Source organism: Mytilus galloprovincialis, chromosome 6, assembly GCF_965363235.1.
Source record: "Mytilus galloprovincialis chromosome 6, xbMytGall1.hap1.1, whole genome shotgun sequence".
NCBI classification, from domain to species: domain Eukaryota; kingdom Metazoa; phylum Mollusca; class Bivalvia; order Mytilida; family Mytilidae; genus Mytilus; species Mytilus galloprovincialis.
The window spans coordinates 36,024,443-36,051,393 of record NC_134843.1 but is presented as its reverse complement, the minus strand read 5'-3'; the positions used below and the strand labels follow the sequence as shown (position 1 = coordinate 36,051,393).

Here is a 26,951-nt window from a genome sequence, read left to right as displayed (position 1 = left end):
TCATTTTCTAAGTTCAATGGACCGCGAAAATGGGGAAAAAATCTCCACTTCAGTATTAAAATAAGAAAGATCATATCATAAGGAACATGTGTACTAAGTTTCAAGTTGATTGGACATCAACTTTATCAAAAACTACCTCGACCAAAAGCTTTAACCTGAACCAAAAACTTTAACCTGAAGCGGGACAGAGGGACAAACAGACCAGAAAACATAATGCCCCTTATTGGGCATAAAATTACAGTGACTTTTTAAGATAATTGAAACTATTAATCTCATTCATCATGTTCATGATTCAAAAAGACTATTGGGTGCCATATCAATAGCTTATTGTGTGACTAGCATAGTTTTTGTACCAATAAATTTTAAAAATGAATCAGTGTAGGATTGATTGAGCCTCTCGCATTGAAATCAATTAAACAAGGGGATATAGGGTAGCTAGAACCCAGTCGTCACGCTGAGTGGCAGCCCAGGCTTGTATCTACAGGCCAACAGAATCTAACTAAAAATTTTCAAAAATTGAGCGCTGGGCCTGTAGATTTAGCAGTTCATCGTGAAGACTGTGGAACCAGGTAATGATTTTTTGGCCTTACTAAGCTAACTGTATGTATTTTACTTTACATAAAAGCTAGTTATTACAACAATAGTGATTTTCAAACAAATAACCAGGATACCAATTTTGCTTTGAAACTAACCTTACAATTTTTATAAAAGTAATCATAAATATTCAGCAATTACTAATTCATCATATAATCATAAAAAAAATTAATTCATTAAAAAAAAAAAATAGTTCACGAATTTGTATTTATCATTTATGAAAATAAATAAGACTGAAATCATGAATACCAGTGACAAACTACATGTCAATCATTTAATTGAAAAAGAGAATAAAACGACAATGTAGGTCAATAATATGAACATTTTTCACCAAAATACATATGTATTAATATGCATGTTGATGTTTTTCTGAATTTATGAATTTTATTATAATGTAAAAGGTGTAATGTAAAACAAAATGTTTTCACTATAAGTTTTCTAGATTATTGGGTATAATTATATTAAAAAAAATATAACAGAAATTAGGACAATCAACATTAATCATCAGTATTAAATTATCAATTTCTTTCAATTGACTGTGATCTTAACAAGTCTTTAATCCTGTGTAATAATAAATAGTTACATACACAACGGTTCAAGCCGATCCCCAAGCTGATACGTACAAACTTTGTTTTTGTTTGAAGTTTTTAAAATTCCTCACACTTGCCTGTTGTCATCAATTATTGATACTTTTTACAAAATCCATTTATACTAATTAAAAGTCTGTAGTTTATTCCTCATCATTTATTATGGGGCCGGATCGACGAGGGGCCGGAACGAAGTGGGGCCGGATCAGTTTGGGGCCAGAACGACTGGAAACCATTTGGAAGTCGATTAATATGAGGAGCAGACGTCAATCTAAGTCTAACATATATATATTCATGATATTGATATTATCACCGAAACAATACAAGAAAATTAATTCAACCTAATTTTGAATAAATATAGGATGTGATCATGTTAAGTGCATATGTGTTATGGAGCAACTGATTCCACATGATCACAGCACTGGACCTCTTTCAAACTCATAATCAAAGTTCAGACAGTCAAACTAAAAGGCTGCATAAATCTATCATGGGGCAATGCCTTCAATACAAACAAATGACATGGTTTATTTCAAAGTGATAACAACATAATATATCAGCTGAATTTACCAGTACACCATGTGCACATATTGGTCAAGATCACACGAGCTGAAATTATCTCCCTTGATAACGATACTCTTGACAAAATCTCTGGTTATAAACAGTATATAAGCGATATTGGAATTAATCTTATGATTATACGTACATGACTTATTTCTGTTATACTCGATTTAAAATTTTTCTTTGTCAAGTTGGCCACTGAATAACTTATTTCAGCCAAGGCAAAAGATAATGAGTCAAGATTCATATTATTCCATTAAACTGAAAACGAAAGCCCCAAATCAGTTTGAAGCTCTCCTAGTCCACTATATACACTCTCTGCACAATAATTATAAAGTAAATTAGTCATATGGGGCCTCTGTTGGCCTGGCATCTGGAAATTTCTACGGTTTTACATTGTCATTTTCAACACCGACATGGCGTCACAGCAGCCATGTTAAATCCGTGCCGAAACTTCCCGACTTTAAACGAAGCATTGGATCATGTGACACGTACTATAATAATACTAAAAATGTGTTATTGGTAAAAATATTTTGATCAAACAAATATCCAGTTTCAGTTAGTTTAAATGGTTAACGGTAAAACAATCTGTCATTCTAAAATCACAACATTTAAAGTTATTTCACAAATTAGAAAATTTACACGCCGAAAGTTTTCAGCTTTCAGTTCGTGAAAAAAGTTTCCGCCGGAAATTTGTGCATGATGTGCATCGCTCAATATCGATGTCTTCATGATTCTTTTGGAATATATTTTTAATCAACTATTATTTGAGCATTTTGATGAGAACGTAGTGAAATTGGTTTTGTTCAAGTGTTTTCCGTGGTCTGTCTCTTTGTTTTCTTATGCAGACGCACGGCAGTCTAAACTTTTAACGGATCAATATTTTTTCAATGTGTTTCAGAAATGAGCATGATGAGGAGGAACGTAACGTGACGGTATATACCCAAATTGCACCTAGATGTCCGCTGCTATTTTTGCTAAATAGGCGCAATTTGGGTACTCGGTGCAATTTGGGTACCGTACGTTAGTCACGGTAGTATTGATGTTGTAAACATGTACCATCATGAAAATTGTTCACTGTACATGTCTGAGTCAAGATCAACAATTTAGGATTGGAATCATGGAGGGGGGACTAGGCGACCCGGCCCGCCGCCTGAGGACTTTTGACGTCGGTAAATTTGAGTTTTAAGTATTACTTTCGGCATTAGATTTTTGACAGCCACTAAATTCCCTCCTCATCAGACGAACTGACCTTTCGGACTTTTTTGGGGGTATCCCGGATCAACCTTTGAACAAACATGATTATATTGTACAAGCTGATCATGACTACCTATATTGAACTAGTTTCCATTAATAGATGCTCCTGAAATAATAGTAGGGGAGATTTGGGTAAGTGGACACATTAAGCGTGCACATATGTTTCAGCTACAGATGATATGTTATCAAAACTTTCTCATAACTTTTTACTTAATAACTTAATTCAGAACAAGTGTCGGCTTTATACAATTGAACTTGCTGATCATGCAGATAACCAACTTTCAGTGGTACATTCAGACGTGGTGTAATTACTCTTCAACGGGTTTTAGAGGTGAGTCCGGCGAAATAAAATCCGTTAACTACGCTTTAGTCATCGATAGGATCTTCAGCATGTTTAACCAGTCGATGTACAGAGTTTTACCAGAGAAAATTCAACAATACACAGTCAGATCTAGTTAAGCTATAACATGATGTTTGGGCTTTTGATTTTGCCATTTGATTACGGACTTTCCGTTTTGAATTGTATTCAGAGTTCAGTATTTTTGTTATTTCAATTTTTCTTTTAAATAAACAAAGTCTGACCTACATTGAGAAAAAAAAAATGATTGTGTCAAAACATAAAAAATCTATATCGTCAATAACATTAAATTCGTCTTATGGGAACTACTTCTGTGTTCTGTCTCTGAGGTATCTGTAGATAGATTATTGCGAGGCAAAATGTCTGCCTCTATTTAACATAGCTTCATGTTCCTAAGTGGGAGGCCACATTTTGCATACCATGCATATTGTATTGAGTAGTTATCGACTTGAATAAGCAGAAATATTTGCCACTGGGAGTCATAGGACAGGACATTTTTTTCTTAACTCTCCCCCTATATAATAAATCAGTGAGCGCTAGCTGTGGATAGTAAACTTGGAATTGATATATATATATATATATATATATATATATATATATATATATATATATATATATATATATATATATATATATATATATATATATATATGTTTTACATGCACACGTATAAAAATTGCGGTTTTTATCCAGTTTGAACGTAGTTTTCAATTTAGACTCGTATGTATATATATATATACATATATACATACGAGGCTAAATTGAAAACTATAAATAAAGTGTAAATACTAGAAATAAAGTGTATTTGCTATTTACTACAAATACACTTTATTTTTAGTGTTATATAAATAGCAAATACATTTTATTTCTAGTATTTAAATGGTCACATAATACATAAAAAACGGCAAAATAATTTAAATGAATAGAAAACAAGAAAGTAGCGGCTTTCGGGAAAAGGGATAGGACACACAAATAGCTTATGATACATGTACTTATAATAAAGTTCTACATGTTAATCTGTTAATCAGATTAACTCACAGGGTAAAACCTTAAGGAACTATAATCCTTAAATTAAATGAATGTTAAATTGTCTTTATCATGATTGTTCTGGGAATATTTTCCAACAATTTGACTTATTTCTATAAAACCAACTTGCCATGTTTTGAATACAAAATTGCATAGTTTACATTTTTTTCTCTCTCGAGTAAAGGACGTCGCTTACCAAATTGTATCAATGTGTCACGGATCAGAAAGACAACAAACACTTAACTTAAAACAAAGTTTTGGATTAAGTTAACGACTTCCTTCTTATACATTTTTGGTCTAACTAAATCTGTACACATTTCGCTATTTGGTTAACTGCTGTTTATTATTATTATTATTAGGTGATATGTGAAATAAGCCATTTCATTCTTAAAATCTTAAATAACACCTATTGGACCGTTACCTATTGGGTGACTGTTATATGGTGAATTTAATTTTAGATTGATAGACATTTTGGAAAATGATCCATGTGTGCATGTTGTGTGAGACAAATTAACGGGCAAAGTTAATTGTTCTAGTTTAATTTTTCTCGGTTAGAAAATATAAATATTTTCTATAAAAAAAAACCAAAATTCGGTCTTTTGAATTTCAACATGTAATGTTCGTAAATTCTACGGACGCCATCATGAGTTGGTTGACCGTTATGGAATAACCGTTTCACAAATGATATCGGATATGTTCCTTACGTCGTAACGACAATACCCTTCCCTTTCATGAATGTGACCTACCGAATTAAACTATTTACTGGATTTGTTATTACAGCAACACGACGGGTGCCACATGTGGAGCAGGATCTGCTTACCCTTCCGGAGCACCTGAGAATCACCCCTAGTTTTTGGTGGAGTTCGTGTTGTTTATTCTTTAGTTTTCTATGTTGTGCATGTGTACTATTGTTTGTCTGTTTGTCCTTTTCATTTCTAGCCATGGCGTTGTTAGTTTATTTTCGATTTATGAGTTTGACTGTCCATCTGGTATCTTTCGTCCCTCTTTTACACTGTATCGTTTGATGATTTTTAGTGGTTCGAATTTTTGAAAGAACCGCGCTCTCTGGTTATATTTTCTTAACTGATTTGTGTCTACATTCATAGGTATGATCTGTATTCAGATTGACAAAATATACCTTTTCAATTTTCCCATTGTGCCGTTTCCATCTTTTAAATCAAAAGCAACATTTTAGCTGCAATCGCACACGAGGTTCTTTTCTATCTCAGAGTATACTTTATTTCATGTTTTCTATAGTCCGATTTTATTAACTAAAGAATCTAATTAACGAACTACAGAAGCTTATAAAAAAAAGGGATTTCTTTATAGTATGTTTTTTTAATTGATTTAGAAACATATCGACCGACTTCATATTGTAGTTAATCGGGAAAGGACTTTAGTGCAAAAGGTTGCACGGATTCGTTCCGTAGCAACACTCTGACCATTTTCCTAAGTCATGACTTAATTTATAACCAGCTAGGTTTAATATGGACGACTGATGAAATATACCAGTACATTTGAGTTGAAACCCACTTTATGAATAATTGTTTATTGTCAAATAAGTAAAACATAATAATTGAACGAATCATGATACTTCACGACGGGTGCAACTTGTGAAGCAGGATCTGCTTAAGCTACCCTCCCGGAGCATCTGAGATCACCCACAGATTTTGATGGAATAAATCATGCTCAGTCTTTGGTTTTCTATGTTGTGTTTTGTGTACAGTTAGTCTGTTTTTCTTTTTTTTTTTTTGTCGGTTTATTTTCGACTTATGCGTTTGAATATCCCTTTGGTATCTTACGCCTCTCTTTTGTAGATTATTGTTCTTTTATTTTACTGACTTTTTTTGTCCTGTCCTGTCCCGTCCTTAAGCAAATCATTTTTTTTTTTTTATGTATATCCGAAAGTAACTTGGTGCAAATTGTTTCCAATACATTACGAGGGAAAACCTGCAGAACTAAAATTAATACCAACACATCAGAAAATGCAAGACGAGACATTCTTATTATACGACACGTGTAATATTAACAGCAATTTGGTTTATTTAAAGATTGGAAAAAGACCAAGAAAAACGAACTGTACTACGATTAAAAAAGACAGGCAATTTGTGAATTGTTTAAAGCCTCGTTATACCCAGTTTTGTTAAGAGATTAAAATCTGAAATATATGTTACGTCCTACCTTCACATCACCACACACCACAGGGCTGTAACTAGCCTCTTTTGATAGTGAGGCAAACTATATTTTCGCCGAGCGTATCGAGGCGAAAAAAATTTGACGAGGGGTTTGGGGGCCGCTGAAGGCCCCCAGATGCTTTGAGAAAATTAACGCAAAATCGTGCATTCTGCGCATATCCCGACTCTTTCTTACATTAAAACGCAATTAATTTTTAGCTAATTTTTCGACAATATTCTGGTCTCAAAGCAAAAACATATATTCAGTGTAATTTAAGACTTTCAGGTTTTAGGGACAACATTAAAAGACCGATATGTAAGATAAAGTAAAAATCGTAAATCTCATAATTATTAAACTGAATTTGTCTGTCTGTCTGTTCTTGTCTTGCATTGTGCTAAGACTTTGTTGCTTGTTTTTTTATAACTAGATTTAAATATAGTGACAGTGCAGTATTATGCTTTAAGTACTAGTACTGATTAATTTAACACTAGGGACCTGATCTTTACCTTGTTTTACGGTATTAATGATTCTTTTTTTTGTTGAAGACCCTCCGGCAGCTATCAAGATGAAGAACATGAATAAAAACTTTGACCATTGACCATTTGTATTTTTTCGATGCATTGACTTAGTGTGCGATTAGCCTGTCCCGTGCACGTTTACCCCATATTCCTTTATTTTCTGTTAAAGGGTCTGAACACGACTTAATGCACGTTTAATCCTTCAATGTAAAAAGTCATATGGCAAAACAATATTTTTTTTCTTCAAATTATTTAATACCAGGAAATTGATGACCTTACTTTAATTAAAACTATATAGATTTATCTACCATTTGTGTCTGTGTCCAGTAGCATCGTATATTCTTAAATATTTTCTGGCACAGTGTCTCGACATCGGTGGACATGCATCATTGCAAAGCCTCACGTTTACAAATGAAAATCAACACTCAGACTACAGTCATAAAGTAGGACAATAAATGAACAAAAGACAAACCCGGGACACAAAAGTACAAACAATAGACCATCATGTTTCTTTTTATTTTTTTGATTTCTGACATGAGGCATTTGCCTCATTTGCCTCAATGTAGTTACGGCCCTGCACCATTTTACCATTACTTTGGCAATATTACGCAACCAGGAGATCCTTATTGATTTCTACCCTGAACTTGTAATCCAGAGGCGGATAAAGAGGGTGCCGCCAGGTGTACCGAAATTTCCCATTTGTTAAAAAAACATCGGTTGATTATATACGGAATCACTGAAGCATGACTGGAGCGGCACCTCTCTTATACAATCAGTGGGTATCATCTTATGAAAAATTCAGGATCCGCCACTGTTACATCATCAAGCACAGGTGAAACAAATAAGGTGTGTATCATATGCTATTGATATTTTGTTTTATATAATAACAATCGATGCTTACATAAAGTAAGTCGTTATAACCTCTTAAGCATATATTAAGTGAGAAAGAATATGTGGGGTATGTGGGACATACGTCATTGACACTACAACTGACAGCTATGTTAGATATAAGGTGTGAAATGAGATGTGGGGTAAACGTCAGTTATATCCCAGACAACAACCCAATGACACAGATAATCAGAAGACACATGAATAACAGCTATACACTAAGGCAACCTCAAAATCGTTCTGCATGAGTCCAAAATCGAAAACAGAAGGGCTTAGATTCAAAAGTATAACTTAATTCCGCCAGGGATCAAACGGTCATTTTCGGCTACCATTAGCGTCAAATTGTTAAAATTTTATCGGGATACGTAGACATCGTTATTATCATAAAAGCCAATGCATTACATCGGTACAGAGATAACAACATGAACAAATACAAACAGAAAACATATTTATATTTACAATATGTACAGATAGATACTAGTGAGATAGGTTACCTTCGTCAAAATACTCATACTGTATTTAAATTAAAATGAGAAAATGAACGAAAGAGTCAGCAAATTGTCAATCATACCACACATTTTTATTGATATAAAGACTGAGGAAATTATTTTTTATGACCTATTTTTCAGTTTAAAGTGTCAATCGTCAATCTTCAATAGTTTCCACTGCACGTTACGCAAACAAGAAGAATCTGAAGACTAGCTGGTTATTGGAGATTTGATGATTTTAGACCCGTTTCTATAAACAGGTGTACCTATTTCAAAAGAATTTTAAATTCAGAAATATATTAGAAAATAAAAGAGATAAATGCAATATTTTTTTCCCGTAATCAGTCTATGGAAGAAGCGAATCGAGAAAAACTTTTCTTATATCAACGAGCGATATTGTCTTATATCAACGAGATGCATTGTGGGAAATTTCAGACGAATGTTAGCATTTGTACGAAGAAAGGCAGATTTCTCGGTATAAAGTAATGACTCTTTTCTTAAAACAGGGTGACATTTAACACGACATACGTCTGCTGTATAATTTACATGAATTATTTTATGTAATAACAAGCACGGTGTATTTAAACGAGAAAATTGAATTGTTGTATAAATGAAACATAAACGCACGATTTATCATTTGTAGATGTACACGTCATTCAATAAATATCATGTAGCAAATTCAGTTGAATGCAATTGAGATGAATTCAATTGTTTGCTAAGCCCAAATCACCTATAAGTCAAAGATACTGCTATATTTTATTATATCAATGCGATGTTTGTCTTATATCATAGCGATGTTTTTTTAATATCAAAACATTATGAATTCGATACTTTTCTAATATAACTGCTATAGCTTTCTAATCAGTATAAGATGAATACGTTGACACGTCACAATGCATGTCAAGAAAACCGCAAACATAATTCACAAACTTAGTTCATAATCGGCTTAATGTTTGAGGATCAATATCACTAAAATTTCGTATCTGTAACAAAATTAACGCGTACAAGAACTTATCATTTGGAAAATTGTGCTTGACCCTATTGATAGTGGAAAATGTTAACAACCTGTTCAGTCTATTGTTTTCAATCACATGATTTAACCGACTTATTCTATTTGAAGTAATGATGAAATGGCAGAATTTAAATACGGTCGTAAATAGTCTACCGACCTATTAGATTCTGATATAGTTCCAATGGCGGATCCAGGGGGAGGGGGTGCGGTGTCCGGGGGTTTGGACATATGGTTGGAACCCCCTTTAACTGGGTTCAGAACCCCCTTTTATAAAACGGCTGGATCCGCCCTTGAGGTCACATCGCTATAGCCTATCCACATGGGTAATATCGAAATAGAAAAAAAATATCATAACTTAAAAGAAAAGAAAAACCACTCATTTAAACGATCCAATCCAATACAGCTCCAAATAAAAATGAATATTCAAATGGTAAAATAAATATTCCAAACAAATTTAAATGTACAAATGCTGATGTCCCGAACTTTGAAGATACCAACTGAGTAGCCTCAGACTATAAATTGAAGAACTTCAGATACAACCAAAATCAAAAATCTTGTCAAACAGAAAATGTATTTATTATTAACATAGAAAAAAAAATGTGAAGCATAGGCGGATCCAGGGGGGGGGGGGGCCTGGGGGGCCCGGGCCCTCCCTTTCGTGGGAAAAATTTGGTTGATTATATAGGGAATCATTGAAGCATGACTGGAGCGGGCCCCCCCCCCCCCTTAGGTCAGTCAGCGGGCCCCCCCTTAGGAAAAGTTCTGGATCCGCCACTGTGAAGGACAACAGTTCTTTTTGGATATCAAAGACTTTTCCCGTTGGTAAATCGATATCTCTATGAACACAATTCAGCTCACCGCGTGGGCGCTCTTTTACATCTCGATGACCGTGAGGGCATTCCGATGTATTGTTGCCACAGAGATTTGACTTTAGTTTTTGACTAGTAACCGATCGTATAAATACGCGAACATTTCTTAGTGCAAAATAACAATCCGTATCGCTTGTTATAAATTCTTTTTTTCAATGAATACTAAAAATGATTTTTAGAAAACAAATAAATAAGATTTAAATGTCTATTGACGGTAGAAATGTGTATATGACGTTACGCACAGTGTTCGGTCTAGTAATGGTAACGTTACAAACAGAAAATGTATTTATTATTAACATAGAAAAAAAATTGTGAAGGACAACAGTTCTTTTTGGATATCAAAGACTTTTCCCGTTGGTAAATCGATATCTCTATGAACATAATTCAGCTCACCGCGTGGGCGCTCTTTTACATCGCGATGACCGTGAAGGCATTCCGATGTATTGTTGCCACAGAGATATGACTTTAGTTTTTGACTAGTAACCGATCGTATAAATACGCGAACATTTCTTAGTGCAAAATAACAATCCGTATCGCTTGTTATAAATTCTTTTTTTCAATGAATACTAAAAATTTTTTTTAGAAAACAAATAAATAAGATTTAAATGTCTGTTGACGGTAGAAATGTGTAAATGACGTTACGCACAGTGTTCGGTTTAGTGATGGTAACGTTACTCGACGTAGTTTCAACCGAGTTCTGGGAGCTTATTCACGAAGCATCCGTTAACTAACGGACGCGTTAACTTAATGGAGACGTTAACGGGTGCGTCCGTTAAAATTTAACGTGGTATTCACAAACGTTTCCGTTAACATTGTGATAACGGGTGCGCTATTAAAGGGTGCGTTAGTATGCACATTAGACGTAATTGATATGTCGGGTGTTTTCATTGGTTTATAAATCGACTCGACACTACAATGGTCAAAGAGTTTGTTTACATTTTTATAGTTATAGTGTTAACTTTTTCCAGCGGTTGTGCATTCTAGAAAATATGCTACAATACATCGAAAACCTCAGTCGAAAACAAACAATCAATCAAGACTTAGGAGATAACTGTATTGTATTTTAAGCTCCGACGGCATCAATTGGGGATTTGATGGTCGCAAATTAAGTTTACTGGCGACGCGTTAGCGGAGACAGTAAACGGGTATTTGCGACCATCAAATCCCCAATTGATGCCGTCGGAGCTTAAAATACAATATTGTTATCTCCATTCTAATAAAACTGACAGAAAACAACGTTAAAACATGTATTTAAAATCTTCCATATGCCGTTTGCGCTTGCGCGTACGTCCCATAGCATCAATTGTCAATTGATGCCATGTAAGAAAGTGACGTTATCCAATCAAAATGAACGTTACAAACGTTGTTGCATTAGAATACATCTTGTTTAGGTTCAATTTGTTCATTTAACTACATTTCAACCCTCGTGGCTTTCGTGGCTTTCGTTTTTGACTGATAACTAAACGCAAAATAACATTCCTTATCGCTTGTTATACATCAATTTCCCCAAAAAATATGCATGACCATTATTTTTGAAAACATAGATAAACAATTTGAAATGTCTTGTCGTGGGAGATATATATATATATCAATATTATAACAAATCAAAATTACAGAAAATTTGTGTTTACGCATGATGAAGAATATCACAGGAAAGTTGCGAGAAAATATTAATGCCTACTCAAGTCCAATCTATTAGAAAAATCAAAACGTCAAAGCTTTGCAATATTTTTAATACAGCTGGCAGCATTTTAATGTTTAACTACTTATCTAAAAATTTAGACTGTTAACATGACTGATTATATATTTTTGACTAATAAACTTTCCATTCTCAATTTTATTTATTTCCTCATAATCTTAATTTATTGAAAGTTTATATATCAAATATTTGTCACTGCCCAAGCATGTCAATTGTTGCAAAATGCATATCCTCGATGATGCTCAGTATTCCGTCATCACAAGTATCTAAGGTAAGCCAGTACGACAGCTGTTTAGTGCTTTAAGAGTATAAATGTTATCAACCCGCCTTCAATTGTAGTTTTCAAACTACAATTATCTAATAATGTTAGGGTTTTTCTAACCGTACTACCAAAATCCCAAATATGTGTCTTTCGAGAAGATTATAATGAAAAATAATCCTCGTTCGGGTCTATGGCAGCCACAGCTACTATAAATCCCCTTTTTGCTTGATCTATAATTTCAATTTCATCCTCAACTTTAGGAAAGAAAACGGCAGTTTGGAATTGCTCATTTTATTTATAATTTAAAACTGATCTACAGTCCTTGAATTAGAATGAGTATTTTTCACATGCGTCTGTTTGTTGGATGTCTGAAAATGACTGTTAGTGTATACAACAAACATTCGTACTAGCAGAAACATATTTGTTACTAGGTTCCAAAGTCGAAAGGTTCTGTATTATAGAAAACGTATTATTTATCAAAAGATAAAAAAATATAATAAATTACGTTTCATTGACGTTCCGTGCAAAAATCGTTCAATTTGGACGTGGTAACATTTTGGAGAGACATGGAAAACTTGATTGAAATTGATGAAAAATTAAACGTTTCCTTGACATTGAAGGCTTAAATAAGTCTTTAAAAAAATCACATTTCAGTAGTAACATTTGTTTTCGTAGTTCATTTGTCTGTCACAAAATTAAAATACCCTTAATTATCATGGTACTGAAAAATCTTCAACAATGGACCTATGGTAACATTTAAGGGAGACACGGAAAATACTGAAATAAAAATGTTTTCGTAAAATTCAATAAAATCACATTTGCATGTAGAGGTGGCGAACCTTTTCTATGATTTATGTGAAAATATTTAAATATCGAAGTGCTTGCTTTTATTTTTGTTAACTCGAATTTTCAAATCTCACAGATCTATGGAATTTAGAAAATGGCCACTAGATTGCGAACTGACATGCTATTTATCGAACCCGTTTCACATCATGAATATGATCCTATTGTATCCCACCTGAACAAATTTCATCGAAATCCATTCAGTAGTTTTTGTTTTTTCTTCGTTTATATTTGGATGGTTAGTTATTGTTGTTACGTCTTACACGGCAAAAATGGCAGTATAAACACGGAATCATGGCTTTATTATAGTATTAAACACATTTTTTCTAGAGGTTATTGATGTGTAAACCGGGGCGATTAACTCACAAACTGAATAAAAGTCCGTTCGGACTTTTATGTTAAGTTTGTGAGAAAGAGACCTGGTTTACACATCAATAACCTCTAGAAAAAAATGTGTTTATTCCTTATAATTCTTTAGCCAAACATACGCGATTATTAATTTTCATTATTTGTTTGATGGCTGCTATATTTGCCATCAAAAGCACAATGGCATGTCGTAACTAAGGAGTACACCGCCATCTTAACTTTTTTAAAACCATAAATGTCCGATAAATGCATCAGAATCTAAAATGAAATATATCACCTACCTCAAAAACTTCATCTTGATTAAATATTATCCGAATTTGAAGCGTACACGTAACGAAATAATCTTTCCCTTGAAAATTTCCACCCGTATGACGTCATGTTATGACAAGACGTAAATTCGGCAACTCCTTCATGAAATTTCACGGAATTTTATTTAAATTTTATTTTTATACACTTTCGAAGCTTTAGTGCATTTGTTTTATTTCTTTTTTTTTTTGGTTATATATGCATTAGAATATAAACAACTGTTATGCAATTGTTTTATAATCGCAATTTTCTGAAAATCCCAGTATCCCCGCAAGAATGTGTATCGTGCATGAATAGATTACTAAAGTAGTTTCGGAAACATGGTTTATCGAAGTGTAAACCAAGAGAAATATTTGAATTGACCAATCCAATTCAAGTATTTATAGATATACAAATGATATAAGAATTATTATGTAATAATACATAACATTAAATTTCGATTAAAATGATGAATCAAGACAAGTAATTTTTTCATAATACGCAGAATTGGTTTGTTTTTGTCCTATTTTTGCATCAATAAAATGGTCAAATGAAATGTAGACCGAATACCGTGCGTAACGTCATATATCTTTTCTATTTTTATAAATTTAGATCGTTCAGTGCTGTTTATTTGGTATTTTTATTGACGTAATCGTTCTTGTACCATCATAACTGTCGTTACCGTCAAAGCTTTAGAAATGTGCTAGTTCATATTGCACTTTACAAAAGATTAAGCACCCAAATGACGTTTCTGGAGGGCTGGAAAGCAGTTATTTATAAGTGGAAATTTTAAAGATTTATAGATATAAGAAGATGGTGCATGAGTTCGAATGAAACAACTTTCCATCAAAGTAATAATTTGTTTCAAGTAAACCATTATAGATCAAAGTATGACCTTAAACACGGAGCCTTGACTCACAGCGAACACCACGCTATATAGGAACCAAAAAATTACTAGTGTTAAACCATTCAAACAGGAAAACCAACAGTCTAATTTGTATAAAAAAAGAGATTCAAAAGTACACGTCAGATTTTGTCGAATCAATCTGAACGAGGACAGTATGATTCATCTTTGTCACAAGTTAGTTTCATTGTTATCAATAAAGAAAGTCTTCCATGCGTGCGTTGCGAGAATATCAGATATATATTATTTCGGTGCGTTCATTATAAAATTTGCTATAAAATGTTATATATGTGAACAATAATTTTGATACTTAGCTATTTGATAACGACATTGTTTATTAAACCCTATTGGTACTGGCATTTTCAAATTTTTAAAATGGTGGATTGAACCTGGTTTTATAGCGCTAAACCTCTCACGTGTATGACAATCTCATCAAATTCTGTCGTATTTACAACGATGCGTGAACAAAACAGACATAATAGGTAAAATTGTCAAAATGTGGGTACTGCAGTCAAATATTAATACTAAAAAGTACTAATATTGATATAACAAAAACACCGCTATGATATTTTAAAAGTATCGCATTGATATTAGAACTAATAGCATTTGTATATTTATGTATATAAGAAAAACACAGCACTTCAAATTTTACACGGACATAAACGTTTGACTCTAATTAACTTCTGAATGTATATTAAGACTCAACTGTTGTTTATATTTGAACAATAAGTTTTAAAATTTGTATTTTCTTAATTTTTCGTTTCCGAAAACAACATTTTCCGCATGGAATGTCTGCATATTTACAATTGATATTAGACAATATCGCTTTGTGATATAAGAAAAGTTTTTATCGATTCGCTTCTTCCATAGACTGGTAATTTTGGTTAAACTATTCAATAAGGCAAAGTTGAACGGATTTTTTTTCCAAAATCTGTGGCATAGCACATTCAGCTGTACCTTGAACTTCTTATACTTTTCCAATCATGACGATCATTTGGCGATCCTAACACAGTGTGAAAACATTGAAAGTGTTTTTTTTTTCAAATGAAATCTCGCTGAGATTAATTTAAAATGTCATTGGAAAGGTTGGTAAATATTATCACCTTACGTTGGTACACTTTCTGCACGTATGAATGGTCGTTACATCAATACTTACAGAAGATGAAAACTTATATTTCTACTGATTCTCACCAAACTTTACTAGTAACAAGTTGATACCAACAGAACACAAGGTAAATAAAAATGAAACAGAATTAATCTTATAGTATATATTTATTCATTGGTATAGTCTCTTCTCTATTTAGATATTCAGTTAATTATTTGTAAATTAACATAGTACATGTGTAATAAAGCTTTTTGTTTTATTTGAGAAAATAGCATTGATAATTATAGCGCGTACATTTTTTTTTTTGATTTATTATAGACAGAAATGTATACATGCGTAGCATAATAAGTAAGATATACAAGGATATGGATAAAGTATTATTTTCTGTGCACAAAATAAAATGTTCCGATATAACATTTAATAAACTAAATAACCACAGAAAGGTAGATGCGAAATAACAATTTTTGAAGTCATACTTTCACAATATTTCTGATAAAATTTACTTAGTAGTAAAAATTTTGATAATTTTCTATATATTTTCCCTCTTTTAAAAGAGATTCTTCATTAATGAAAACATTAATTACGTTCAATGAAATATAAAATGTCACAGCAAATACACGCACATCTAGACAGTAGAGATATGTGTAAATTCAACAAGAAGGAGCCAACGAAAAATCACTACCATGGAAAGGAAAATTAACAATAAGAACGGAATTAAGAGTCGTACCGTTTACCACGAATTTCTGTAGGCTTATAACCTAAGTTATTCTATTATCGAGGTCTTAAAAAAGGATATCGGTCAATTGAGAACAATGGAACATCAGCATTTAAACTGATTGTTTACACAGAACAATTTTAGTATAAAAACATCCATGCAGTATACCGTGTTTGGAATGTTTCATGCTCTCTTTTAGCTATAGTACCCTGGGGATGACAGGAGATCCGTAATTTCTGGCAGTATAAAAAAGCTTTGTTTTCCAGCAGCAGCCAAACACTAGCTAGTACGGGGCGCCGAATGGGACTCTTGTGGTTTTTGTACAAAATTCAATCCTGTCATAACAAAATAATTTTTGTCTTACAAAACTATGTGATACAGACTTGTTTTATGAGAACTTCAATTTTGTGATGACAAAATTCATTTTTGTCATGACAAAATTCATTTTTGTAGACACAATTATTTTTTGTCATGACAAAAGTCAATTTCGTCAAAAAGGTATGCAAATATAAACTTATTTGCATACAAAATTGACTTTTGTTAACTGATATGGAAATTAAAACACATTGTGTGAGACAAGATTCAATTTTGTGAGACAAAATTGACTTTTATGAGACAAAATTGACTTTTGTGAGTCAAAATTATATAATTTGGTTCACAAACCTGATATACTATCGAGATAAGACCAAATACCGGAGAGAATATCACATTATGATCAATTATGTAAACCTATCAGGTAAGTGTAACGGAGTGAATATGAAATTCAACTTTGTGAGACAAAAGTCAATTTTGTCTCACTTAAGTCAATTTTGTGTCACAAAAGTCGATTTTGTATGCAAATTAGTTCACAGAATCCAAACTAAACTAATTTGCATACAAAATTGACTTTCGTCGCCCAATTTTCAAATTAGGTAACAAAAGTCAAGTCTGTGATACAAAAATGAATTTTGTCATGACAAAAGTAACTTTTGTCCACTAAAACATAATTTTGTATGACAAAATTTAAATTTGTGTTAAACTAAACTCATTTTTGTTGAACAAAACTCACTTTTTGTCAGTACAAAATTGAATTTCGAGTAGAAAACCACAAGAGTCCTGTTCGGCGCCCCGTAGCTAGCACGTATCCAAATCCACCAAACAGAATTGTAAATACTACTTATGTATTTTTTTCTCTTAACTATATTTTCCTATTGTTTCTTGTACTATTCCACATTGTCCAAGTTCTGACAATGTATTTTTGAATTAACCTTTGTCAAATTAATTGCACTTTATCAGTTTTTGTAGGACGGGGGATGATCAGAGACTATAAGAGCAAGATATAATCGTCAATAAAACCCAAACATGTCACATTGAAAAAGAAGAATTATTTAAAATGTTTTCCATGTAATTTTTAATTCAAGCTACCAGTATGATCTCACACCCAATCAATGAACCTGGATTTGCAACTGTAATACATGACCCAGTCGTAAAGACTGTCACGCACCCATCTGTTGCTCATATAGGCCACAATTTGGTTGCACCTAGTCAAGAACCGATTTTTCCTGTGAGGACATTCCGGATTCTTGGAGGATCACAGATTGCTCTAGCTATTCTTTGTATGGTTCATAGCTTCATTGGTGTAATTCTGGATGCCATAGAAATGAACCGGAACTGTCGTCACTCATACAAAACTTATTATGGTGTTCATGATCCCTGGTTCTGGCAGTGCTGGATATGGCGAAGATACACAGAACCTTTACTTGCATTTGATCTTACTTGTCTGATATGCTCAGGATGGGTATGTTAAGTTAACATCTTCCCATGTTTTTAATGTAATACATGTGGATTTTCTACTTTAGAAAACTGAACAAAACACACACTCAAGCAATCAAACTCACACACGCATACATACATACACAATCTTTTCATAATTTTATGAATAATTTGAACGAGAAAAAATAATGTTGTACCAGCTTCTTTTTTTCTAATGGCAGCTATACGAACTAATCTACCTAGATGTCATTAAAACTTTTGTCACGATTTGTTATGTGTTGTTCAATAACCATATGTCTGTCTGTCTGTCTGGATTTAATATGGGTAGGTCAATACTAAGTTGCTGGCTGTTTGTTTGTAGATTTATATGAATCTAAGCCAAAACAGTGATTCATAACAGTAAAGGAACAGTTTGATCATGTGTTGTGCTGTTATCCCACTGTCTGATGTTAGGCATAGGGTTTGACTTCTGCTAAAATGTTTAATCTAGCAACATGTTGTACGTGCGTGTCATAAGGCATGCATGAGTCTGTACTTTAGTGGTTGGAGTTCGTTGCTGTGCATCATATTATTTTGATACATCTATCCACTGCGTTAATCAGGCCGTTAGTTTTTCTCTTTTAAATTGTTTTGCATTTGGACCTTTTATATAATGGGGTTTGGTCATTGTTGAAGCCGTTGAATTTAACAAAGTTTTTATATTTTCCTTCTGTTCCGGTCTGTTTTGAACATTTTTTTAACGCCTATACAAATATAAACTGATGAGGTCTAGTTCATTCAAAAGGTTTTGTAAGTACTTGTGTGACAAACTGTTCGTTCACATTGAGTAGAACATTAAAAGAAAAACAAGCAGTGTTGCACTAAAAAACGAATGTGTATTTATTTTTTAGTTTTTATTCACCGGATTCTTTCCCATTTGTATGTCACGAAAGAAAATACACAACTGGAAAAATCTGGTAAGTAAATAGGCTTATTTTGCCTGATTATATGTTTTTGAGGTTTTTTTGCTCATTAAAGCTGTTATCCTAATGCTTGCAAGTCAAAGGTTTAGTTGGTGGTATACAATTTAGGTAGGCTGGCTGAGTTAAACCTGTATATAGATAACATTGATTATTTGATAATATCCAATCTAATTTTAAATATAATGTATACATGTTTTACTCCGCCTTTTTATAATGTTTTCATATGTCAATCTTAATTACAATGCTTGAGCAAACATTTTTATAAACAAAGCAAGCAAGCCAACCAAACCTTTAACTTGCTGGCATTAGGAACAGCTTTTAGCTGCAAATTTGATTTGCTCTTATTGCAAGTCTACTATCTACAACCGTGTTTGTTTCAACTTTTTGGAATTTTGGGTTTTACTGCTCTTTAAATACGTTATTGATTTGACAATCAGACTGTTCTGATTCGAGCCCAACTGACGAGTCTTTTGTAGACGAAACGTACTATTGGTTTTTCCAAAATTATATTCTAAGACACAAAGGGTTTTTTTTTTAATCGCAAGATTTAAGTATGCCTATTTTTAAACGACCCAACAACATACCCCCTACCCCAACACTCACGTCTTCAAGTTTACGACAGAATGATTTTAGAGCTTTAAATTACATATTACATGTTGATGAGATTCTATAAATTACAGTTAAAACGACATTTTTTAAAGATCTAGGTTTGAAAAAAAAAATCATCAAAGAATCAAGACTTATGTTTATATCATATTTATATGGACGTTCGAATCACATAGTCTGGTATCCAAATAAAAATGCATTATTATCAATGTATCGTTTTAATTAGTAAGATTTAAGAAATATATATACGATGTTCATAATTATATTTGTACATTAGATTTTTTTGTTATTTTAGCTCAAATCGATGAACAAAGGCCAAGTTTACGAGCACAATTTTTGAAATTTAAAAAAGTACTATATTTTCATTTTTTTTTATTGTTTCAATATAATAATATATACATTTATCTAATTTAAGACATACACGAAATATAAAGTTTGCTAATGCCGTATTATGTTGCTTTCGACTACTGTATTCTTAAAACGTTGTACTTTATTTATTATTCAGAAAATTGCCTTTATGGTTTGTAGTATAATTGGATCAGCTCTGTTTGTCCCAATCATATTCAGTCTTGGAGTCATTGGAGCTATTTACGTACGTATGAGCCGACACTAAGATTATATCAATGTATTAAGTTCTACACAAATTACTATAAGTAATTTAAAGACCTTAAGTGCTATTTTCCTATATTTTGTAGTTTTAAGGGTTTGGTAAATGTTTTCTCCAGCGTTGTAATTAAGATTGACTTCTGCGATCAATAGATAAGCGGAGCTTCATCTAGCATATACTTGTAATTGGGGCTCCGTGTAAAAATCATGCAATGAGTGATACATGGGGGTCAACAGATTATCACCAAATTTGGTATGTTATCTTGCCTTCAATCAAGATTGATGAAAAAATATTCATTTTTGTTGCTAGGACATTTTGGTTGCCATGGCAACCAAGTGTCAGATTGTTGGTTCTGGTTTAGACAAATATACACAAATTACAGTATTTTAAACATTCATTCAGAAACAATACATAAAAAAGCAGACAAATTGCTGTGATATATTATTTATTTTCAGATATTATCTAAACACAATAACAAAAAATAAAGAGATATTTCAAGTTTTTTTTCATTGTTACCTCTGTACCAAAAAGGGGTAAAACACAATTTTCTTAATATTGGAATTTTCTTGTTTTTGACCAATTTTGAAGTTAAATTTTTTCACAAAACCCAACAAGTAACATCCTATTATGTATATACAAATTAAAGAATACTAACTGGAGTTAAACCAGAAATAAAAAAAAAAATTGTGCAAATTTACAAAATTCAAATAGATGAATGGCTACAAAAGGGAGATAATCCATTTTTCCGTTTTTCCTTAATTTTGACCAATTTAATGATAAAAATTCTACAAAACTCTTCAAGTAAAACTGTATTACTTTTAGGCAAATTAAAGTTTTTTAAATAAATATCTTTCAAAAAGAAACGAAAAAGTATGCAAGTTTACTAAAAACCAGTAATTTCATAACAAAAAAGGGAGGTAATCCATTTTGTTGCTTTTTTCAATTTTGACCAATATCAAGGACTTAAGTTCTAACAAAACTCTTCATGCTAAACAATAATACTTATATGCTTATTAAAGTTTTTTTAACTGAAAATCATTCAAAAAGAAACAATAATGTGTGCAAGTTAACTAAAAATCAGTAAATTCATTAAATAAAAGGGAGGTAATCCCTTTTGTTGCTTTTTTCAATTTTGACCAAAATCAAGGACTAAAATTCTAACAAAACTCTTCATGTTAAACTATAATACTTTTATACTTATTAAGGTTTGTTTAACTGAAAATCTTTCAAAAAGAAACAATAATGTGTGCAATTTCACAACAAATCATCAAATTCATTAAATAAATGGGAGGTAATCCACTTTGTAACTTTTTTCAAATTTTGACCATAATTAAGTGTATAATAAACTTATCAGTCGTGAAACCATTTTTTCAAACGGAAAGTGTGAGGAAAGCAACGAGAATTTCTACAAATTTTTTGTACCAATGATTTTTGTTGATATATTATGAGGAAGTCGGATTTCAAAATGAAAAAAAATATACTCCGCTGTTACTTTTACACACATTCTATAGATGTATAGACCAATTTCATACATTTTTAAATAATTGAACATTTTGGGAGTAATGTATAAATGTTATACATGTATCTATATTCTTCTCTATCTTGTTAAAATCATAATTCCCCGTGTTTCAAAACTTTTAAAGTAAAATCACAAAAATACTGAACCTCGAGGAAAATTCAAAACGGAAAGTCCCTATTCAAATGGCAAAATCAAAAGCTCAAACACATCAAACGAATGGATAACAACTGTCATGTTTCTGACTTGGTACAGACCTTTCTTGTGTAGAAAATAGTAAATTAAACCTGGTTTTATAGCTAGCTAAAGCTCTCACTTGTATGATAGTTGCATCAAATTCCATTATATTGACAACGATGTGAGAATAAATCAAACAGACATAGGTAAACAGTCAAAATTGTGTTATAATCTTAATCACTTTAAAAACAAACAAACATGTACATTTGTAATAAAGAAGCACAAAAAGGCAAATAGACAAAGCACATTAGCAAGAATGAAAGACAAGAATACAAACATTTACAATAGCACAATAACATCATGACGGGTTGTATAAGTACAGAGCCAAGTCATATGTAGATAAAGGGACGACTTCTAACTTCTATAATAAGAGAAATTATTATAGATTTTATTTCAGCGAGAATTCCACAAAGGAAAAGTAGTAGTGTTGTCAGCCTTTTTGATCATATTTTCCGCTGCTCAGTTTGTTGTGGGCATCATTTCGGCGTCTTATTGCTGTTGTTGTTCTCCATGGGCAGTGTCGGAACCCACAGTAAGTTTAGTAGTATTCCTAAGTTATATATATATATATATATATATATATATATATATACTAGTATTTTAGATTTTACAGCTATTAGAAACAGGATGTTACAAATTCATTTACCCATCCTGTTCCAAATAATATATATTTTCGTTGTTTTCAAAGTCATCACGGAGCACTAGTTCACATTATATTTTGGCAGGTTTCAAGATTTACACATATGTCCAACTGGGCTTTGCTCATTGATGAAGGATGTGCAGTGACCTGTAGTTGTTAATTTCTGTATCATTTGTGAAGAGATGTGTCATTGACAACTACATCTTATTTTTCATATTCTAGTTGCTTATTATTTATTTTTCTATGTTGTGTTTTGTATACTGTTGTTTATTTTTTCGTTTTTTGTCACGTGGTGTTGTCAGTTTGGTTTCGACTTAGGAGTTTGAGTGTCACTTCGGTGTTTTTCACATGTTTTTTTTTAAATTTATTTTTAATGACGAATACAAGCAAGATTTATCACTGTTTCCATCGACAAAACTATTTTGAAGTTATATTTTGAAGTAAGATGTCATATGTAAATATAAAAATAGATAAATGAATAAAGAAAACAGCAAGTCAGTTACTGATAATTAATTTACTTGTAAAAATAAAACAAACAAAATAAGATCCATGTGAGATCTTCCGGTTTATTTTCAAAGTATTGATTCTGCCATTTGTTCTTCAATTACAACGAATAAAAGTATACATATATACGTCACTGAGATAGCAAGTAACCACCCAAAAAAGTATAAAAACACGTTTAGCTCAGTATACGGTTTAATATACGATATGTTTTCAGTATTATATTACCCCACATTTAGTAAGTGAGCTTGGTGTTTCGTAAAATCATTTTCAAATAAAACAAAACTTGAAATTTTTACGGCCTTTGGTAAATAAAATTTGCACATGTATGTTAGAAGTTAGGCAATGAGTAAGACTGCCAATGAGACAACAATCGATAAAGTCAAAATGACTTGGATGTAAGCAATTATAGGTTACCGTACGGACTTCAACAATGAGAAAATCCATACTGATATAGTGAACCATAAAGTACCCGCCATGATAAAATGGGATAATCAAACGACAATTCGAACGGTCTGATAAAACAAAAATCGAAAAATAAAAATGACATACATCTACCAACGACAGCCATATAATGTAACGGGGTTGAGCATTTTTGTGCGCTTTCACAGCAATATTGATAAATAATTTATAAAAAACACATAATGCCCATTTTTGGCGGACGTATAACCTTAAAATTGTTTTTATTTCTATATTACAATGTTCCTTTTACACTTTAGGTAATTTACTTCAGTTCTACTCAGCAAGGAAGGATAACGAGTCCTCCACAAACTCATAGACCCGGGAATGACATAAACACTGAACAGTTTCAGAGGCAATCAGAGTACAGCCGGGCATCACAGTATGAGGTGACGGAGCACTATGACCAAGAAGGAGATAACTTTAAATCACAACATATACATGACCTATGATCATCCTCCAAAATCTTACAAAGAGTGATATGTTGTATACCATACCCATTACATTTACTTTAGTGCTATAGTCTACGAGTCAATAATCAGTTACTAAATGGTTATCATTGTATCATTGTCCAAGTTGACGTATGCTTTGATTGTTGTTGTGTTGATATGTTAAAGTTGCTATTGCATAAATTAGGCCTTGTTTATATATCTTTTATGCATTAAATAGTTATTAAAGGTACCGGGATTATAATTTAGTATGCCAGACGCGCGTTTCATCTACATAAGACTAATCAGTGACGCTCATATCAAAATAGTTGTATAAGCCAAACAAGTACAAAATTGAAAAGCATTGAGGATCCAAAATTCCAAAAAATTGTGCCAAATACAGCTAAGGTAATCTATGCCTAGAATAAGAAAATCATTAGTTTTTCGAAAAATTTAAATTTTTGTTAACAAAACACGGTCTCCATCAGCTCTCCTTATAGTTTTGTATTAATCGTTGAAGGATGGTATATTCGTTGGTAAATGGTTAAAAAGCAGTTGTTGGCATGACACAGGTTATGTTCTTCTCATATATGTTATGATGGTATGATTCTAAACCCTAACGAGAGGAATTGTGCCTGATATTCATATGATGAAGACATAATCTTTTAATCAGTTTAATGGATGTCTGGAGCTGGCATGTCAGTTAACTGCTAGTAGTCTGTTGTTATTTATGTATTATTGTCATTTTGTTTATTTTCTTTGGTTACATCATGATCTTCTGACATCAGACTCTGACTTCTCTTGAACTGAATTTTAATGTGTGTATTGTTATGCGTTTACTTTTCTACATTGGCTAGAGGTATAGGGGAGGGTTGAGATCTCATAAACATGTTTAACCCCGCCGCATTTTTGCGCCTGTCCCAAGTTAGGAGCCTCTGGCCTTTGTTAGTCTTGTATTATTTTTAATTTTAGTCACTTGTGCAAAATTTGGAGTTTAGTATTGTGTTCATTATCACTTAACTACAATAATGTAGTATATATATTTATTTAAGGACCAGCTGAAGGACGCCTCCGGGTGCGGGAATTTGTCGCTGTATTGAAGACCTGTTGGTGACCTTCTGCTGTTGTCTGTTCTATGTTCGGGTTGTTTTCTCTCTGACACATTCCCCGTTTCCATTCTCAATTTTATTAATCGTTGGACAACCATGCTGCAAGCTTCGGCGTTGTGTTTCCACTCAATTAAATGAACACCTTTTCCTTTTTCCACTTTTACCAAGGGAGATGAAAAATTGCAAAATGTAGAAGTGCGGATATCCGAATAGTTTCTTAAAAGAATAAAGTCTGTTTGGCGACTTACTGATAACATATATGTTATTACAATTTGTGAAAATTAAGTTTTCGGTACCTTTAAAACAACAAAAAAAGTAGAAGACTTTTCTAAACAGCACCAGATCATTTTACATTGAGGAAACTCAAATTTTGATAGTTCAATTTCTAGGTAAAACATGTTAAAATATGTTGAAAGGAAACCCCCCTCCCCCCCCCCAAAAAAAAAAAAAAATTAAAAATAAATAAATAAAAAAAAAACTAAAAAAAACAACAACCCCAGATAACACTGTTAGTTAATTAATAAAGATATCATTACTTAATTATTTCTGCATTGGCCTTGTTATTGATCCTCGACCAGTTTAATTTTTTGGTCTGACATATGTTTTGTAAGCACGTTGCTGATTTTTTTATATTTCTTTTGTTAAATCTTAATGACGCATTTGCTTTATTTGTGATGTTATTTATATTCGAGTTCCTTGTCTGATGGTACTTAACTAATACTCTTCTAGCTTAAAGTATCAATTTAGATTTCTTGATTTGTTTAATTTTACCTTAAATCACCTAACTTGAAGTATACCCTTAATATTTGTTTAGGTTAAATGACGTAAGCCATTCTTGCTTCCATTGTTCCAATTTATGTAGTCTGATTGACGAGTGTTGCGTTCAGTAACTGAAGTGATGAAATTGTTAATAATTAAGGTGGTACCTAACACTACAGGGAGATAACTCTGTAATATCAGCTAAACGTTTTAATTACGTTGCGGTGTGAAGGCAATATAAAGCTTCTCAATGATCAAAATTAGTGTTTGTCAAACTGTTATATAACCAGTGTAATTTTTCTGATAAAACGGTTGGTTCAAATTTTTTGAAATTTTTATATTTCTGTAAAAGGGTCAAAGTAAATACTTTATCAAAATTTGAAGAAAATTAAACGAGCCAAATTAATTTTAGTTAAAGTGTTAGGTACCACCTTAAGTAAAAATATGGGTTCTTTCTATGTATCGTCATCAGACATGGTCGCCTTTTTCATTACGCCACCAATACAAAATTCAGAGAAAAACAAGAAAACTTGATGTAATAATTTCGTTTTGACAACTTAGTAAAAGGTATAGAACCACTAATTCAGGCCCGGTCGGAAAGAACATACATTTGCTTAAAGTTTAAAAAAAATCTATTTTGATGTGAAATTAACATTTTTATCACTTCCCTTTTACAACAAAAAAAGGGGGAGGGTAGATTGTTTTCCAGAAATCCATATACAAACTAGGGTAAATTTCAAAAGTCCTACAATCTTTACCAAAACAAATTATTACAGTAAGTATATTCTCCACATCTTAACGAACTTAGAAATATTTTCGAACCGCAATATATCTCTCTGAATATATAAGGTAATATGAAAAAATAA

General features: G+C 32.3%; 1 protein-coding gene and 1 long non-coding RNA gene across 5 annotated transcripts in view; one reads left to right on the top strand and one right to left on the bottom strand.

Moving 5' to 3' along the window:
- Positions 1-2,131, bottom strand: part of LOC143079478 (CCR4-NOT transcription complex subunit 1-like) — a 51,591-nt gene extending 49,460 nt beyond the window's left edge. For all 4 annotated transcript variants that reach the window (XM_076254835.1, XM_076254836.1, XM_076254837.1 and 1 more), the window contains exon 1: positions 1,885-2,131. In XM_076254835.1, the coding sequence (XP_076110950.1) occupies positions 1,885-1,986 (102 nt within the window). In that variant the 5' untranslated portion in view covers positions 1,987-2,131. The remainder of the gene's footprint in view (positions 1-1,884) is intronic.
- Positions 2,132-15,783: 13,652 nt separating this feature from the next.
- On the top strand, positions 15,784-24,420 carry LOC143078115 (uncharacterized). The gene is made up of 6 exons (XR_012979061.1): positions 15,784-15,921; positions 17,910-18,286; positions 19,152-19,217; positions 20,335-20,421; positions 22,587-22,721; positions 24,050-24,420. It is a non-coding gene; the product is annotated as an uncharacterized LOC143078115 (long non-coding RNA).
- The last annotated feature ends 2,531 nt before the right edge of the window (positions 24,421-26,951 follow it).